The sequence below is a fragment of the Epinephelus moara genome, chromosome 6, assembly GCF_006386435.1.
Source record: "Epinephelus moara isolate mb chromosome 6, YSFRI_EMoa_1.0, whole genome shotgun sequence".
In the NCBI taxonomy this organism is placed as follows: domain Eukaryota; kingdom Metazoa; phylum Chordata; class Actinopteri; order Perciformes; family Serranidae; genus Epinephelus; species Epinephelus moara.
This window is the reverse complement of record NC_065511.1, coordinates 35,592,793-35,610,599: the sequence shown is the minus strand read 5'-3', so window position 1 is coordinate 35,610,599 and position 17,807 is coordinate 35,592,793. Positions and strand designations below refer to the sequence as shown.

The following is a 17,807-nucleotide window of genomic DNA, read 5'->3' as shown; positions in this document are numbered from 1 at the left end:
AAGTATTTCAACATTGTATTTACAAACAGCACATTAAGACAGTATTAAGCTTCATGCAAAGTACCTGAGATGTAAGATCACTGAGGAACACTTCAGATCAATGAGGAGGCGGTAAAATGAAGTTTATTTTTGTCATGATGCACAAAATGTTACTGCCATTGCTGCCACATTTAAGCATTTAAGGATTCCACTGACAAAGACAAGGAGAGTTTTCAGATGACATTTTGTATTTCCAGATATTTCAGTTTCATCAGTTTACAGTGAAGGGTAAATATTCCATAGTGTATCAGATTCAAACCCTCAACCTCTCAAACACACGATCGGGCACATTGTACACGACTACCACCAGTTTAAGTTGATAACAGTTTGAATGAGGTCAAAGCCAGGGAAGTCCATGGCAATGACACCAAAGCACGGTCTGGGCTGATTGGGGTAAAACTGTCTCAGGTACTGGTTGAGCCATGGGTTCACCTTCTCAGCCACTCCCTTTGGAGTCAGAAACATTCCCCAGAAAGTACCAAAGCCTGTGCCGCTAGTGTACGTCAGAACAACGTTATCACCTCCACAGGCTATAGTGGCTTGGTTCAGCTGCTTGATGATTCTGTTGTCTTTATTTTTAACGTCGCTAACCTCGTTGCTACCTTTCCTGCCTGTATCTATGAGAGGAATTCCCAATGTGAAGGTGCTCTTCTGCAAGAACACAATTTTCCCCCTGACCTGACCCATATTTGGCATCCCCGAGTTCACCCACACATGTTGGTCGTTGCCAATAAGACTCTGCACCATTTGATTGACAGTACTCTTCTCAAAGGACTCTGGTTGCACTCTAATGAGCACAGCCTCAGACCTAAACTCTGACAGGAAGGTTCGCACAGTGGCTAGGACATCCTTGAGAGTGCTGCGCTGGAACATAACCCCGTGCATGACATAGAGGGTGTCACCCAGTCCAAACACTTTGAGATCCAGGAAACGAATGCCAGCTCTGAGCTGATCCCTCAGGGACAAAGCCTGGCATTTAACCTCTGGACCTCCGTACAGGGCCATGCTGTCATGGGAACCAGGGATGGTGATGGAAGAGAGGATGCGGAAATCCTCAATGCCCGCCATCCATGGAATATTGTAGGACCCCGGGAGTATGAGGTTACTATTGTCATTGAAGAACACGTTGTTTCCGTGGCACAAAAAACTGTTGATATGGAACAAGTGATGTTACAATATCTCCAGCGCCATGAAGCTGCAGCCTAAAAACAATCTGTCCTTGTATTAAACTTTAATATTATACTCACGTGACGGACAGCAAAATGCAGTGGAAAAGGAGACACCTGTGACCAGCCTTCATTCTTGCAGAGACGAGCGATCTAGCAAATGATTTATAACAAAAAATTACACATTAATTCATCGAAATCACATTGAAATCCAAAGCTTTTATCTAACAGCATCAACTTAAACAAATCAATGTTTTGTCCTTTACCTTACAGCCAGGAGGATTTCACAGCGAGCCACCCCACTGGTCAAAATGTGGACGACTCAACAAACCATCCATAACTTATATTGCTTCGTTATCTACAAACTTTTAGGTGTGGACCACAAATATCAGTTAAGAAATGCAGATGTCAAACATGTTTGTCCAGATTGTGGTGTTTGTTTTCAGAATGTTTGAGAAGGCGCGTCCCTAAATAAAGATTTGAGTCAGATTAGATTTGATTTCTAGCAGGAGTTATCTGGAGTGTAAGCGGCCACACCAGCGCAGCAAAATAACAATGACTAAGCCATGTAAGATATAAGATATCATCTTTACCATCTAATTGGTGACATTATTTAACTTATGCAAGCAATAATGAAGTACAAGCTTATCGGGTGATGAAAATGGGGCAGGACTGATTTTCCTCACCAAAATTTAGCTTTGGAGCAACCCATTCTCACTCTGACCTCGTCACATATTAGCGTTTTGGTCACTGACTTTCCACATCCAGATACAACGTGCAAGGTACCCTGGGTGTATTGTCACTGACGTTCTGAAACACCGTGTTGAGTCCTCTTCTTTCAACATACACTTCTGTTTTCACAGGAAATTTAACATTTACATACAGTCTCTTTCAAAATAAACACACTGGCTTTACAATCTTACGGGACACAAACACCGCTCTCTTGGGTGAAAGTCGGTGTTCATTGGACCCATCCACCACCCCTCCCACCTGCCCTAATTTCGGACTTTCACCATCTTAACTTTCGTCCTTTTCCCGCTGCATATCATGCCGAAGTTAAAGGAAGCCTTTTTACATTGGTTTCTGACGCCCCAAGTCACTGACCAAGTGCTGGATTTCAGCGACTTCAGAGTGAGACTGCTCTGTTTAGCCACTTCCCGACAACATAGCATTACATGTTTGGTAGTCTCTACAGACTCTACATTCAGTGAATGGAGATCTTTCCTCCAGAAGAAGAGCGGAAGAGCCCGTGCGGTGAACTAACAAGGCGGAACATAATTGGCGTCACTGCAAACTCTGAATCCATTGCAATGGTTCAGCATATTTACTTATATATAAACGGAAGTCGGAAACGGAATGCCAAAAAAATCGGGGGTCTCACCCCCAGAGGCTGTATTGCCGTNTCCATTGCAATGGTTCAGCATATTTACTTATATATAAACGGAAGTCGGAAACGGAATGCCAAAAAATCGGGGGTCTCACCCCCAGAGGCTGTATTGCCGTCTGCCGGAAGTCAGACGCCGAATACAGGCTGTATTGCCGTCTGCCGGAAGTCAGACGCCGAATACAGCCGATGGGTTCCGAGAACTCATGTTTGGTAACAATGGATGCCTTAAGTCAACCCAGTCTCACTCCGAAGTCATCAAAATCCAACAAAATCGACAGAGACCTGCGGCATCAGACACTGACGAAAACCAACAAACACCAGCCTTCACCCAAGGGAGCAGTGTTCATGTCCTGTAAGATTCTAAAGCCAAGCCCTGTTCTTTTTTCCTAAACCTAACCATGTGTGTTTGTTGTTGAAGGGAAAAAAAAGAGTGAATTCACGGTGTTGTACCAACGTAGTGCGTTTATCTGAAAAGAGACTGTATGCAATGTTAATTTCGGAACTGTAATTTCGTGGAATTATTCTCTGTAGTATTGTGTCGTTCGCGAACGAATCATTCAAGAGAATGAATCTGTTGAGTGAACGTACTGAACTGAATCACTTCCGGAACTGATTTGTTCATTTCTCAGTTCAGTTGAGCTGGGCAGCGAGCGCGCAGGCCGGGAGTGGAACTGCTGATTCGTTCCATGCGAACGATGAATCACTCGCGTGTTGCGAGGCAGCCAGGGTGCAGGGAGAAACTGCCTACCCTGTGACGAATCACTCGGTGAACGAATCACTCGGTGAACCACGTAACCCCGATCCCTGAGTGATTAAAATGATTTCTTCTCAGTGATACACTTTCATAGGGACCATTTTCTCCAAGCTAACAGCTAATGTAGCCAGGAGTCAAGCCACATGAACACCATCACACACCTCCCCATTGTTTTAACAGAGTTAGTTTCCAGATAAACAAACTTAAAACGTTAGGCTGGCCAGTAATGAGACTCACAAGTGCAGGGCAGACGCAGCAGCAGCTCAGCCGTGTATCAGTTCAGTGAGTCGGACTATGCAGTACACAGTCAGGGCTCCTCCCGCCAAGCACTAAACGATTCGGTGAACGAATCTTTTGAACGAATCTTTTTAATGAACTGATTCTAGTGATTCAGTAACATCTAAAGAACTGCTTTGCACATCACTAATTCTCTGGGATTGTATTACTGGCAAGCAAATAAGTTGGCAAACCACAAAAAGCCCTTTACAGAAGGACAGGGAAGAAAGTGAGGAGTATCTTGACAGATACTTCCAATTCCCTTTTCAACCAGTTTGAGCTGTTGAGCTCTAGGAGGTGCTTCAGTGTCCATTTAGCAACTAAAAATGTATTCAACAAGTCCTCATCCTAAGTGCCATCAATATTCTTACCTAAACGTGACACAGTCAGAAAGAATCTACTTTTCTCCGTGATTCAAAATGTAAAGCTGTTGTTTAACTAACGACCGATTGGTGGCAGCAGCAACACACTGATACAGCTTCAACTCTGCCAGGAAAAAAAACGTAGAAGAAGAGCGAGTAGTAAAGATGGCGGACGAAAGTAAGGCGGACCGTACGGAGGAGGGAAACGCAGACAAAAATGTTGCTCCCGGAGTATCAATGATGGTGGTCAACGTTAAAACCCCCATGGGAAAAGAGGAAATTACGATTTCGGAGGATTCTTCTGTCCTTCAGGTGCGTTCAGGGACCCTTTTCAACATCCGGCAGCGGAAATCACAGCACCGTCATCAAGCGTTTCCTAGCACAATGAGGGGAAAGCTCAAAAGATGTATTGTTTCACTTGATGTCCAGCAGCGGGTTGCGTCTTTAAAAGTATTTTCGTGGTGTCACAGATGTCAGCTGTCTGAAAAATGTTTGCCCGATGCGCAACCAGCGTTTAAATCCGATATTTCCAAAGACAGTAGACATCTATGTGGTTAAGAAAAATTAGCATATCAGAGCAAACATTGACGTCGAAGTTGTAGGATATAGCGACATTTAGCTAAATGTGACACTGACAGTAACTAACAGCTAACGTTAGGTTTTAAGCGAACTACACTACGGTCGCAAGAGATAACGTCACCACCACAATGAGGCTGTCAAGCCGTGTTCGGCGCGGCTCGGCGTGATGACGTGCTGTAGTCTTATTTAGCCACTTGTTAGCAAATGGCTTTTTTAAAGACACATATAAGCTTAAAAATTCACTGTGTCGTATTTACTGACGTATTTTATGTCGTAGAACAAAACCTGAAAGTCTCTTAAGCTTGTGTTAACCACAGACTTTATTTCAGACATCTAACCAAAAAGCCCATTGACTTTGAGTCGAGGGAACTGTGTGTGGTAAAATGCTAACTCATTCTGGGTTTTAGCGAAAACGACTTAGCTTTATCTTACATTGTGTAGGTGACAGGTCGCTGAAAGGTAAACATATCTGGTGCTGTTGAACAACATTAAACAAGTCTAAGAGCTGATACTGATCATTTAGACGTTGATGCCTATCTGTGAAACTATTTTACTCTGTTAAAGGGGAACATGCACGTCACATATATTAAGAATCTCAGTTTGTTGTCTCCATAGCTTAGTAAAGTTCAGTTGGTGTTTGTGAACATCATGGTGATCATGAGCCTCTGTCTCTCAATGCTAGTGCCAGAAGTGCGACTCGGATGGTCCCATTTCCTGAGTTTCGAGGTCGTTCTTCTGACTTTGGTGTGTTCATGAGGTTTAAAGGTTAAGTGTGTAAGATTTAGGGGGGGGTTAGTGGCATCTAGTGGTGAGGACTGCGGATTGCAACCAGCTGAAATTTCTCCCAGCTGATTCCCTTTGTCTGCATTGTTCAGGAGGTTTTTACCAGGAGCCGAATTATCGACAAAAGTCTCTTCTTCACCAAAGCAAACAGACGAGGGGTCTCATTTATAAACACTGTGTACGCACAAAACAAACGCCATTTCCCTCACAAAAGTTGAGATCTATTAAAGCAGACTTGATAGGAGAAACTCTGACCCACGCTTGGGCTTGGCGACGCAGATGGTGATGGTGAGGTTGAAGCCTGATTGTAGAAATTGTTGAATATTTTTTGGCGCACGCCATTTTTGGCTTTTGTCTGTACGTACATTTCTAGTATGGATCCTACGCAGTGTTTTATAAATGAGACCCCAGGTGATTAAAACCAGTAAAACACTGAATAAAATGGTTTCACATTGCAAATGAGTGTTTCTACAACGCTGTCTGGCATGTCAGAGAAGAGCGGCCCGTCTTAGCTTGCTGCTGTGTGCTCACACCATAGGGATAACATGAATGAATTTTGAAACGTAGCATAGTTCTCCTTGAAGTGATTGCGCACACAACACCTCTTGTCCATTAACCTGTTTAACCTGTCTGTCTGGGGCACTTAAGCAAAAAAAAAATGTGTGTGAGATTCTTTTATTATCCCTTTGTAAGTTCCCTGTCTGTGGGAACTATCAGACCAATACAGCCACATCTTAATACATTAAAGGTAAAGCAGACATCAGATGGGAGCCTATGTTCCCCAGTTCAACCAGAAACCAACCAGTCTTCCACTTCCAGTGTTAGAATACTGCCTGACTCCAGGTTGTCTCTGTCACTTTGTGATAATTTGATGACATCAACTGTCTGGTAATTTAGAAATAAGAACCATATATAACACAGAGTTAAGTAAAGATAATGAAGGTTCTAAAGTAGATTCAGACACAGCACCCTCCTCACAAAGGGCTTTAAGTTTAAATAACGCAGGCTGATTTTATATTTAATGTACAATCTACTCAAATGACCAGAGACCTCTTGTTGGGACGGCTGCTCACTTGCTTTTGTCTCATTTGTCCAGTTCAGACAGGAGGTATCCAAAAAGTTCAACGCCCAGCAGGACCAGCTGGTGTTGATATTTACAGGAAAGATTCTGAAGGATGCCGATACTTTAAAGCAGCACGGCATCAAAGACGGGTTGACCGTTCATCTCGTCATCAAGAGTGCCCCCAAGTAAGTACAAGTCACAAGATGTGTGTGAAGTTTAAAAGGCAAAGCTCAACCCTGGTAAGAGTTTAATTTCACAGTTGCTTTCTCATCTAAGATCAACAGGTGACAGTACATCCCGAACAAGTTCCAGCGCTGCAACACCTCAGAGTAACAGCAGCAGCAGCAGCAGCACTGCACCAGACGGAGCAGGAGGCGGCACGAGTCAGAGGCCAACACAACCAGCCGGTCCTTCAGGACCTGCTAATGCACTGAGTAAGAACTGTACCACTTTTTTTTTAATTGCTGGCTTTTTGCACTGCAGTGAGTTTAATTCTAGTGATCCGGTCACATAGATTGTGCAAATGTAATTAAGGTCGCAGAAGGGGACTTGCCACAAATCCACATAGTGAAACAGCAACATCTGAATCCAGATGCCTCACACTAACTTTTTCCTCCCAGTCCCCACTACTTCACGGGAGGTTGTGTTGTACACCGAGCCTGTAAAATATCAGACACTGTACATATTATATGTCATGATGCATTAACGACTTAAAACAACACATACGCAAAACCATAGGAGTATGTAGTGTTTCTCAGGGGGTCAGTATTGGTCGACCCTGAGAGTTTGATCAAAGAAGTTCTGCATATTATTTACATCAGTGGCTCTCAATCAGGGATCCAGGGGTCCTTGAGGGAGCCAAAAAGTGGGGAATAGTTTCTTCACTATTTATTTCACTGTAGAAGTGAGCCTAATGTGAATAAGGATGTTTTTCATTATGCTAAGTTTACACCCTGGCATCCTCTCTCCTCCCGTGACCCACTGATGGCACCCTCCACCATCATGGAGAATGTTCTAATCCCTTAGGATGCTTTCACACCTGCCCTGTTTAGTTTGGTCCAATCGAACTTAAGTTGTGACATTAGACAGTGTCACATTTATCTTGCGAGTGTACTCTTCGTTAATCCATCGCAAGGTTGGTCTTATATTCCATTTAAAGTGCTGTTAAAAAGGTCTTAAAGTCTTAAATTGATCTCGTTTATACCTGTAGACACCCTGTATATTGGAGTTCCCCCCCAAGGAGCTAATCATCTTTGCTCCTCCTCAGGTGGGCTCGGTGACCTGTCTGGTTTGTTCGGTCCAGGCATGCATTCATCCAGCCTCATGGAGATGCAGCAGCAGGTGCAGAGTCAGCTGATGTCCAACCCACAGATGATGTCACAGATTATGGGCAGCCCGCTGGTCCAGAACATGATGTCCAACCCCGACCTGATGAGACAGATGATGGCAGGCAATCCTCAGATGCAGCAGCTCTTGAATCAGAACCCGGACGTCTCCCGCTTGTTCGGCAACCCTGACCTCATGAGACAGGTCAGTGCAGAGTCTTCTCATGTTAGTGCCCTGAAACAGAGAGTCAGCCTCAGAGAGCCAGTGCGGATAAATGTCCACTGATCAAATAAAGGTCTTGTGTTACAAGTTGTAACACTTTTTGCTTTAACTAGAAGCGTTGCTTGTTAACTGAGCTGCAGAACTTTAGCTTGTCCGAGTACCGTCACCTGCAGCTACTTTCTTTACATGATTTTTCTTTCTCATACTGCAACCAGCTCCTAGATTATGATCTAGTTTCTTTCTTTCACCACTTACTGCCTGGGTGATTTTTTTTTTCCACCATAATGAAAGAATAATATTGGTTTCATCCTCTCCTGCTGTGGTTTGGATGTCTGTCTGCCAGATAAAATGTGCTGAAATATGAAGGGAGGTCAACAGTCTAATGAGACATTAGTTGCAGAAGGTCATTCCTGCAACAAGCTTAAGGACTGACACTGATAGACGTCATTCCAGTCATAAGAGTGCTTCTTCTTCTAGACCTCATCAGCTCTCACTGTGGTTGTTTTTGTTATTTGAATCCTCCCGTCCCTCGACAGACCTTAGAGTTGGCAAGGAATCCAGACATGATGCAAGATGTGATGTGTAACCAGGAGGACTGGGCGCTTAGTAACCCTGAGAGCGTCCCCTGGGTTTATAATTCACCCCAGAGGATTTATGCACACATTCATATTGTTATCTTGTGCGTACAAGAATAGAAAGTATCGTCTATCAGGACGTCAGGGACTCTTTGGTTTGGAGTTGACTTGTGTCGTGTTTGTCATTGAGCAGCTGCAGAATCCAGAAACGCTGTCCATGCTGACCAACCCCAGAGCCATGCAGGCTCTCGTACAGATCCAGCAGGGCCTGCAGACCTTACAGGCAGAAGTCCCAGGATTCATGTCCAGGTACCGGCTATGATGCCAGATTTATGTATACTGTATGAATTCAGTTTAATAAGTATTGGTAGTGGTTATTTGAAGACACAGTCATGACATGTCTGTCCCCTCTCTAGATTGTCCCCTGGAGCTCTCACAGTTCCTCCAACCACAGGGGGTAGCGTTCCCCCAGTGAACCTTCAACCTCCTGCCATGGCAACAGGATCCACTCCGGCCGCAGCCACCAGTCCCTCTCAGCAGCAGCTCATGCAGCAGATGTTACAGATGTTTGCAGGCGGAGGACCATCAGTATGTTTTATTTAATTACTTGAATTTGTCCCGTTTGAATGATATGGATGTGATAATGTCCTTGACCTGAGGGCTGGGCGTAGAATAGGGGGTTAGAAGGTCTGAGATGTAGGATAAGGGCTTTGTACACAAACAGAAGAACCTTAAAGTCAGTTCTGAACTCAACAGGCAGCCAGTGGAGAGAGGCCAAAACAGGTATGATATGGTCTCTCCTCCTGGTTCCTGAGAGGTGTCTGGCAGCAGCGTTCTGAACCAGCTGGAGGCGGGACAGAGGGGACTGACTGATACCAGTGCACAGAGAGTTACAGTAGTCTAAACGGGAGGAGATGAGAGCGTGGGTGACTATCTCAAGGTCTTTGAGGGAGAGAAATGGCTTGATTTTGGAAATGGTGCGGAGTTGGAGAAAGCTGTCTTTAAATACTGCATTTATTTGTTTGTCAAACTGAAAGGCGGAGTCAAATAGCACGCCACAGTCATGGCAACTTGTTTACTTCCTGTACTTTTCCCTGATTCGTCTGTAGAGAAACATTTAGAGGAACCTCTGCACTCATTTTATAAAGTCAAAAGAATCTAAAGAAAAGAGGTGATAATCTGTAATCTGGAAATAATCAGTATCTGACCCTATGCGTCGTCTCGTCCCTCACAGCTACAGACCCCGGAGGTTCGTTTCCAGCAGCAGCTCGACCAGCTCAGCGCCATGGGCTTCATCGACCGCCAAGCCAACCTGCAGGCGCTCATTGCTACAGGAGGGGACGTCAACGCCGCCATCGAGAGACTGCTGGCCTAACTGGCTCAGTTCACTCCGGGGCCGAGGGTGGAAAGGCGGTAGAGTTAGGGACTGGCATGGGAGATTTCAAAGAAATGAATACATGAATATAATCTGGAATCAAATGCAGGTGTGACCCGACAGACTGCTCCTGCAGCTGATCTGTAAACCACAGGAGGAATAAACAGGGAGGTTGGGAAACATATTGTCTAACAGAATAGGGTCTATGTTACTGTTCGACTTGTGAGTTCGTTACTCCTCTCAGTGCAGCTGGAGTTTATTTCTAAAATGACCAATGGTCACTCACTGCATGTCGACAGGTCACAAAGGAATCACCTGTTATTTTTTACATTATTTAAATTTAACAGATTGTATTCAGGTGGTTTGATAAAGAGTTTAAATTGATGGTTTTCCATACACAAAGCTTGTTTTCACATATTTTTTCCATCCTCTTCCCTGGTATTTATTTAAGTTTTTTACCCTGACTGGCTCTTGACCGTTTATATTTCCTCTAAAACACTTTCCTCAGTACGGGATCTTGTTTGTGTGGTTGGCACTGCTGCCTAAATGTCAAAGGAGGAGAAGGTAAACGATTATGGATAGTAGGACCAAGTGTGTGTGTGTGTGTGTGTGTGTGTGTGTGTGTGTGTGTGTGTGTGTGTGTGTGTGTGTGTGGGGAGGAGGTTTGGACAGTAAGGGTGTTTTCACACTTTTTCAGCTCTCTAAACAGTCTCAGAGCGACAACTCAACACCCTGAAGCCACCTCAGGAAGTGGTCTGAGTTCGGTTCGCTTGTAGTTCGCACTGAGGCCCCATCAGAGCTGAAGTTGACCAGAAAGAGAATCGAGTCCTTTCTGGTCCACTTTTTGGTGCACTTTAAGATTACTGAGTTTGGTTTGTTTTAAAGCGGACTATATGTGGAAACACCCTAAGACGACATACTGAGAGGACAGAGACTTTTTAACTGGTAGAGATTTTGCTATGTTGAGAGAAACGTCCCTTTAATATCTCTGGTGCTGCTAGTGTTGGATTTACAGGAAGTGCATTTGTCAGGTTTTTCATTTGCAGAATTAGCAAAACAGTCGTTTCCATTTGAATCTTCAAATCTGTAAATTGTGGACGCCCCCGAATCACACTATCGCCTTAAAACAAAACATCAAGTTTTTATTCATATCCCTGAACTCTAACCCAGACTGTGTGATCGGATCCTGTTGACTAACAGTACATAAGTAAATAAACTTGCACCCATTTGTTTTTTGGATCTAAATGATAATAATGTGATTAATGTGGTTATAGATTACATGATAGAAAAATATGTTAGGGAATTGTTTTAAAGTGATGGACAGAAAAGTAAAACCCTTTCTCAGTGACACAAGCAGTGTAGTGCCTAAAGATAATGTTGGGTTCTGCAATATGATCTGTGAAATCTGTTGCACGTCTCCCTACGGACAGATGGGAAGCCAAAACATATATATATATATATATTTTAATCCAATAAATTATTTGTAATGTGTATTGTCTATTCTAAATATGTGTGAATGATTTCCTTTGACATTCTGACAGCTCTGTTGTGTTTTTTAAATCCATGATTGAAATTTCTTTTGTCCTGACAATATGTTTTTGACCACAGCGTATCAAATTGCTTATGGCTTCCAATGATATCTGAAATTGCTCCCTAAAAAAAAATCTAAATTGAAATACTGTTATTGTCACTAACAGTCGTCTGTGCAGTGCTGGAGAAACTTAAATGTAGCAATACCTCGAATGTTACTCCAGTCACTGTCAAAGTCTGTATCGTGCCTTTATCAAGTCTTCAGCACCAGATTCTTTGAATTATTAAAAGTAAAATCACCTTTTTGTCGCTTTAGATCTTTTTGAATGTGTTTCTGTTCTTTTATGTATTCTGAAAACATTGGATTGTTTATGCTAGAGATATTAACATTAAACTTTAAAAATCTAGAGTGTTGCACATCAAGGTGAAGCTACAGACGTCAGATAAATGCAGTGCAGCACAAAGGAGGTGTTTACCCATTGAATATTAGGCTGAAGGTCTTTTATTGTTATGTACACAACAATTAACAGTGAAGTAAATGTTGGCGATGAGTTTGTTAGATCTCAGGCTCCCTCCCTCTGCTGTCTCACAGACACTGTACTATAATATATGCATAAAGACAAGTTACATAAGTGGACTAAAAGCTAATTAGAATGCAAAATATAAAGAAGTGCAAAAATATAAGAATAGAACTTACATAAAAATGAAATATAATACTGTTAAAGGCCATGTAGAAACTTGTATGCATATAAATTAAAGTAAGATAGATATACATAAACTGGTAGTTAATGATTATATATACTGTGATGTGTACAGGTATAAACACAGTAGCATAAATATATATATTTATGCTACTGTGCTGTGTACATTTAAGTATAAACATGGTAATAAATGTGGACTAAAGGTTTAAAATTAAAAAAATACAAATACTTCAGTAAACTGTAGTGCAGTACTTGTCTTAAGTAAATATACTTTCACATTTAGCTAAGAACAGTAAATATATAAGTAAATCTTGATTAAATTGTCACACTTTAAGTCTGTTATGCTGCACTTTGATTTGGGCAGCAGTAGCTCAGTCCATAGGGACTTGGGTTGGGAACTGGAGGGTCGCCTGTTCAAGTCCCCGTCCTGACCAAATATGGAGTGTGGACTGGTAGCTGGAGAGGTTGCCAGTTCACCTCTGCACACTGCCGAGGTACCCTTGAGCAAGGCACCGAACCCCCCAACCGCTCGGGCAGCCCCCTCACTCTGACACTCTTCCCCTCAGGGGGATTAATAAAGTATATACAAATTAAAAAAAGAAAATTCAAGTAAGGCAGTATGTCACCAAACCACTTCAGTCTAACAGCTGCTGGAGGTTTGGTCACAGTTTGTCTGTGTGGAGAAGGGATTGTGATGCATGTGGTAAATGTGGAGAGCATGGATGTGAAGGAGACTGTGTGAAAGAACCAGAGTGTGTTCTTTGCAAAGGTAAGCATGCAGCTACCTGTGCAAAGAGAGTAAGGGAGGCAGAAATAATAAAAGAATGAAGACAAGAAACAAACGTGAGGAAGTAGGTAAGATATGTAAAAGTCGACCAGGAAGCATTAAGAATATTGCTTGTATAAAAACTAGATGAGATTTTTGTCCTTTGTGGCAACAGTTATTTACTGTACTGAAAGAAAATCTGAGAAAACTGAGATAATCAGATGCGGCAAGGAGATCTCTGGATGTTGTGTGTGTCTGGAGAAGATGTACAGCAGCTTTAAGGCTCTCACACAACCAGGAAACTGAAGATTTACAACAGAATTGGAACTAGATGGGAAAGACTTATCATTATTGGTATTAGTAGAAGTTCATATAAGTGGAGGCTTTAGGGTAAGCCCATTAGGTGGCGGTATTGCAACTTTGTGGACGCCAGCCGCCATTAATAAACAAAGAAGAAGACCGTTTCCTAGGATGAATTCGATGCCTACAATTCCCACAATTCACTGCGACGACTCCCGGAAAGGGAAGAAAACACAGTCAGCTGACTCCACTTCGTGTTTTGATGAGTAGTTTTTGACAGTTTAAAGGCAGTCGTTTAGTATATATATATATATTTATTATTTGTCAGTATTATATGTTAGTGAGTTATTAGCTATGTTACGACCAAAGGCGTTGACGCAGGTTCTGAGCCAGGCGAACACAAACGGAGTCCAAAGTACACTGTGAGTACAGTTAGCTAGCTAGCTTAGCATGCTAACGATATGCTACTTGGTACAGGAGTTAAATATGGGTTTGACTTTTATACAGTTTGTTGTTTCAACGGTTACAACGGTTGGCGTTTTGATACAGCTTTACATGGAAATATAAAGAGTTTGCTAGCTGATTATTATCAGGAATGGTGCCAACAGACAGGCTAATATTAGCAACATCAACCAATGTACACTTTACAGAGATATATCTGTGTAATGTATTTAGTATGTGTAAACCTTACGTGTTGTTTACAGGTTTTAAGTCTTAATTTATCTGAAATTTAGGATTTATTTTCAGATATTCAGCTAAATATACACCTGACAAAATCAAAAAATCATCACATTTAAGGAGCTGGGAGCAGTAAATTTTATTCAATTTTTTATAATTATTGAAATATTTTTTTGATTATCAATGAATTTGCTTGTCTATTTATTTATTTATTTATTTTTATTTATGTGTTTAGTATTTGTGAGCCTCTTGTTTCCATTCTACTAAAATAAATAAGAATGCTAAATTCACTAACTTGAACTAATTGGTCATTTTGTCCATATAAACCCAGCCTGCATTTCAACAGATGCTTTTAATTTTAATTTTGGTCTTTAAACATCTTAAATCTACTTTAATTACACTTTTAACTCACAGCAAACAAGCAATATAGTTCATAACAGTTTTACATATTTTTAAGTAGTTCAGGTAGTTTCATATGTCTTTGTGTACACTATATACTATGATTAAGGTTATAAATAGCTCCATCAGTATTCAGTAGCTTGATAGATGTAGCTGGAGTAAAATCCGTATGGCATATTTAGAGTAAAGTAAAATAATGTCCCATGTTCATGTGATGGCAGCATGATGGTGCAGTGGTTAGCATTGTTGCCTCACTACAAGAGGAGCCCTTCTGTGTGGAGTTTGCATGTTCTCCCCGTGTCAGTGTGGGTTTCCTCCAGGTGCTCCAGCTTCCTCCCACAGTCCAAAGACATGCAGGTTAATTGGTGACTCTAAATTGTCCGTAGGTGTGAATGTGAGTGTGAATGGTTGTCTGTCTCTATGTGTCAGCCCTGTGATAGTCTGGTGACCTGTCCAGGGTGTACCCTGCCTCTCGCCCAATGTCAGCTGGGATAGGCTCCAGCACGCCCCTGACCCCTAACAGGATGAGTGGTTACAGAAAATGAATGAATGAATGTGCTGGATACTTTAACATCCAACTTCATATTTTCACCAGGTTACTGAACAATGAAGGTTCACTTCTGGCCTACTCCGGGTACGGGGACACAGACGCACGAGTGACAGCCGCCATCGCTAGCAACATCTGGGCGGCCTACGACAAGAACGGCCACCAAGCGTTTAACGAAGACAAACTCAAATTCATTCTCATGGATTGTATGGTAAGAAGTGCAGTTAGTCCGTAACCACTGCACTTGTTCTCAGAGATATGATGATGGGTGATTGTGATACAGACAGTTTGTGACTTTCTCTGTTGTTTGTTCTCTCAGGAGGGAAGAGTGGCCATTACTCGTGTCGCCAACCTGCTGCTGTGTATGTACGCCAAAGAGACAGTGGGCTTTGGAATGCTCAAAGCAAAGGTGAGAGGGTTTTTTTGCAGTTGGTGCTGACATCAGTCATTGGTTCCCCATACAGCTAACGTCCTACTTTTATACTTACATGGTATAGTGTACATTTGTTGTGGTTTACTGTACCTGCCACGCCCATTTGTATAATCAGGGTTATGGCACTAACATGTAATGGGGCCTTTTTTTAAGCTCTGTTGTCAAGGTCGACGATGCATTGTTAGCTGCTTGTATTTTGAAAAATTGGTTTGCATATAGATTAAGTTTAAATCTTAAATAAGAGGAACAGGAAATACCAAGTTAACAGATGAGAGATATTGCAGTTTGTAAATCTCAAATCTCTGACATATGATCAATGTAAATGTCTTTTCCCCGTCATTTAAAATAGAGGTATGGTTGCAGCATGGAATCTGATCCCAGGATGAATTTCGGACCTCGAGGAAATGTTCAGAATTTACCTTAAAACTGTTTTACTCTCGACTTTGGCAGAATGTCTTGATCAATTTACATACACATACTAAAGGCCTTTGCACACTGAGTCCAATTTTTTATGATCTAAAACTGTCGCATGTCTCAACATAAACACAACTTCAAGTTGAATCGTATTTGCACACTGAATCCAAAACTTACTTTCGTCATTTAAATTTTCAGAACAGTCTCAATTTTTTGTGTTTTTTGCGTCCGTCAGAGCCTCTAGAGATGTTTGAGCCAGAATCAGTGAAGAAAATGTGATGGCAGGACACATCTGTGACAAGACAGAGAAACGGGGTGCACAGAATCATTACATAACTCAGACAGCTCACTTTGAACAGGTCAGATAGTAATATTCAGGTGGATGATGATGAAGAGGAGGATGTGGACCGCACACAGAGAGGGAGGACATCTCCACCCCTTCATGTAGCTGCGGTGCCAAATGAAAGATAAGGAGGGAGTGATGACAGCCAGATAGGTAACTCCAGTGGAGAGAGAGTCACGTATTGCGAATTTTCACAACGAATAGAACAATAAAATGCATCAGAATCAGTGTGTAAAGTTCCTGTGCGTGAGGATGTTTTCGATTGGAGGATTAAAAAACCCATCCGAAAAAACTGACTCAGTGTGCAAAGGCTTTAACTTTTAATCAGTCAGACAGAAGGTTAACACTGAATTAAGTTGCTCTGGTAATGTGCAAGAATCTCCAGAATTCAAGCTTTTTTGTACTTTTTATCGGACATTGCAGACAGACATTATTGTGGCTGAACAACTGCATTTAAAAAACACTGGAAATGTGTACCAGTTGTACAGAGACAGTTGTACAGGGCTGCAGCTAAAGATTATCTGCATAATTGTTACATTTGGAGATTAAATCATTTGGTTTATAAAACCATCACTAGTTTTTAGAGCCCAAGATGATTTTGTTTTTTGCGACCAACAGTTCAAAACCAAAAGATATTCAGTTTACTCTGATGTAAGACAAGAAAAATCAGCAAATATTCACATTAAAGAAGCTAAAATGGTCAAATATTTGGCATTTTTGCTTGATAAATGACTTAATTGATGACTGGATAATTAATAGTTCTCAATATTGTTCAACTTGAAGTCATTAAAACCACTCATGTCTTATTAAATCTGCAAAAGTAACTTGGTTTATATTAGATGTTCTGCTTATAACACAGCTTGTTTGCTACACCACAACACATAAGGCCCAAACTAATCCAGCATCACTCCTCACACTGTCCTGTATGTGTTGTGTTTCCAGGCAGAAGCCCTGGTGCAGTACCTGGAGGAACCATTAACCCAAGTGGCAGCGTCATAGTGAAGATGAGACGAACGCTCCGCCTTCTGTCTGCCTGGAAAACAAGCGTCATGTGATCCAGGTCATTCATGGACTACTGTAACATTCTGTGTACATGCTTATATCTATGAGTGAGTGAGTGAACATGTGGAGTGGGATGGAGTGGGGGGGGCAGTGTATTTATAATCATGGTATTGAAGCTAACTTGTCTGGGGTTTTAATGATTCGCCCTCCCTTGTGACTCTCACCTAAAGGTCTGTTCTGAACTTCCACATAAATTGTCTGTAGGAAGTCTGAGTGTACATCTGCCGAGATGATTCCATTACAAACTGGTCCCATGGATGATTCATTCATTCATTTGCAGTTTTAGTTCAGGCAAGCCAATCAAAGAGAAGCAGGAAGTTGGAACACGTTGAATCCCATCAGAGAACTAAAATGGTTTGTGGAAACCTTTTTAAAAATGTCTGTCTGAAAAAATGCAGTAAACATTATTTGCTACGTTTTGTTTCAAAACTGTCAAATAAACAATTTTTGGATTAATATTCACTTTATTTTTTTGTTTATGCTCTGAATGGAGTGCTTGGTGTGAGCGGGCTGAAAGATGGAGATGGATGAAAGTCTATCCCTTTGTTACATCACCTTTTCTTTGAGCAGTATTCGGTATGCGTGTGGGAACTGAAACTCTTCCCCAGTTTTGCTTGATAAAAGATTTTAGTTGCTCAACAGTCCAGGGTTTCTGTTCTGCAGTCACATGGCGCTTAATAATGTGTCACACATGTTCAACAGGAGTCAGGTGTAATCGGCAGGCAGG

General features: G+C 41.9%; 3 protein-coding genes across 3 annotated transcripts; 2 read left to right on the top strand and 1 right to left on the bottom strand.

Annotated features, from left to right (window-relative positions):
• Window positions 1-117: 117 nt before the first annotated feature.
• Window positions 118-2,601, bottom strand: LOC126391282 (1-phosphatidylinositol phosphodiesterase-like). Its single transcript, XM_050045927.1, has 3 exons — window positions 1,472-2,601; window positions 1,287-1,358; window positions 118-1,186 (listed from the first exon to the last, which is right to left on the bottom strand). The coding sequence occupies exons 2-3, from the start codon at window positions 1,337-1,339 to the stop codon at window positions 340-342; spliced, it is 900 nt and encodes a 299-aa protein (XP_049901884.1). The 5' UTR covers window positions 1,340-1,358; window positions 1,472-2,601; the 3' UTR covers window positions 118-339.
• Window positions 2,602-4,114: 1,513 nt separating this feature from the next.
• Window positions 4,115-11,752, top strand: ubqln4 (ubiquilin 4). The gene is made up of 7 exons (XM_050045917.1): window positions 4,115-4,296; window positions 6,443-6,594; window positions 6,686-6,843; window positions 7,677-7,939; window positions 8,726-8,841; window positions 8,949-9,120; window positions 9,767-11,752. Exons 1-7 carry the CDS (start codon window positions 4,150-4,152, stop codon window positions 9,905-9,907), a joined length of 1,149 nt encoding a protein of 382 aa, XP_049901874.1. The 5' UTR covers window positions 4,115-4,149; the 3' UTR covers window positions 9,908-11,752.
• Window positions 11,753-13,405: 1,653 nt separating this feature from the next.
• On the top strand, window positions 13,406-17,538 carry lamtor2 (late endosomal/lysosomal adaptor, MAPK and MTOR activator 2). Its single transcript, XM_050045961.1, has 4 exons — window positions 13,406-13,626; window positions 14,877-15,039; window positions 15,148-15,237; window positions 16,961-17,538. Exons 1-4 carry the CDS (start codon window positions 13,559-13,561, stop codon window positions 17,015-17,017), a joined length of 378 nt encoding a protein of 125 aa, XP_049901918.1. The 5' UTR covers window positions 13,406-13,558; the 3' UTR covers window positions 17,018-17,538.
• Window positions 17,539-17,807: the final 269 nt, after the last annotated feature.

Excerpts from the sequence above, each read along its gene's own strand:
- lamtor2 (XM_050045961.1), top strand. The coding sequence starts at position 13,559 with ATGTTACGACCAAAGGCGTTGACGCAGGTTCTGAGCCAGGCGAACACA. Across the intron at positions 13,627-14,876 it reads AACGGAGTCCAAAGTACACT|GTTACTGAACAATGAAGGTT; the intron begins GTGAGTACAGTT and ends TATTTTCACCAG. Across the intron at positions 15,040-15,147 it reads TCATTCTCATGGATTGTATG|GAGGGAAGAGTGGCCATTAC; the intron begins GTAAGAAGTGCA and ends TTGTTCTCTCAG.
- LOC126391282 (XM_050045927.1), bottom strand. The coding sequence starts at position 1,339 with ATGAAGGCTGGTCACAGGTGTCTCCTTTTCCACTGCATTTTGCTGTCC. Across the intron at positions 1,187-1,286 it reads TGCATTTTGCTGTCCGTCAC|TTTTTTGTGCCACGGAAACA; the intron begins GTGAGTATAATA and ends CCATATCAACAG.
- ubqln4 (XM_050045917.1), top strand. The coding sequence starts at position 4,150 with ATGGCGGACGAAAGTAAGGCGGACCGTACGGAGGAGGGAAACGCAGAC. Across the intron at positions 6,595-6,685 it reads GTCATCAAGAGTGCCCCCAA|ATCAACAGGTGACAGTACAT; the intron begins GTAAGTACAAGT and ends TTCTCATCTAAG. Across the intron at positions 9,121-9,766 it reads TTGCAGGCGGAGGACCATCA|CTACAGACCCCGGAGGTTCG; the intron begins GTATGTTTTATT and ends CGTCCCTCACAG.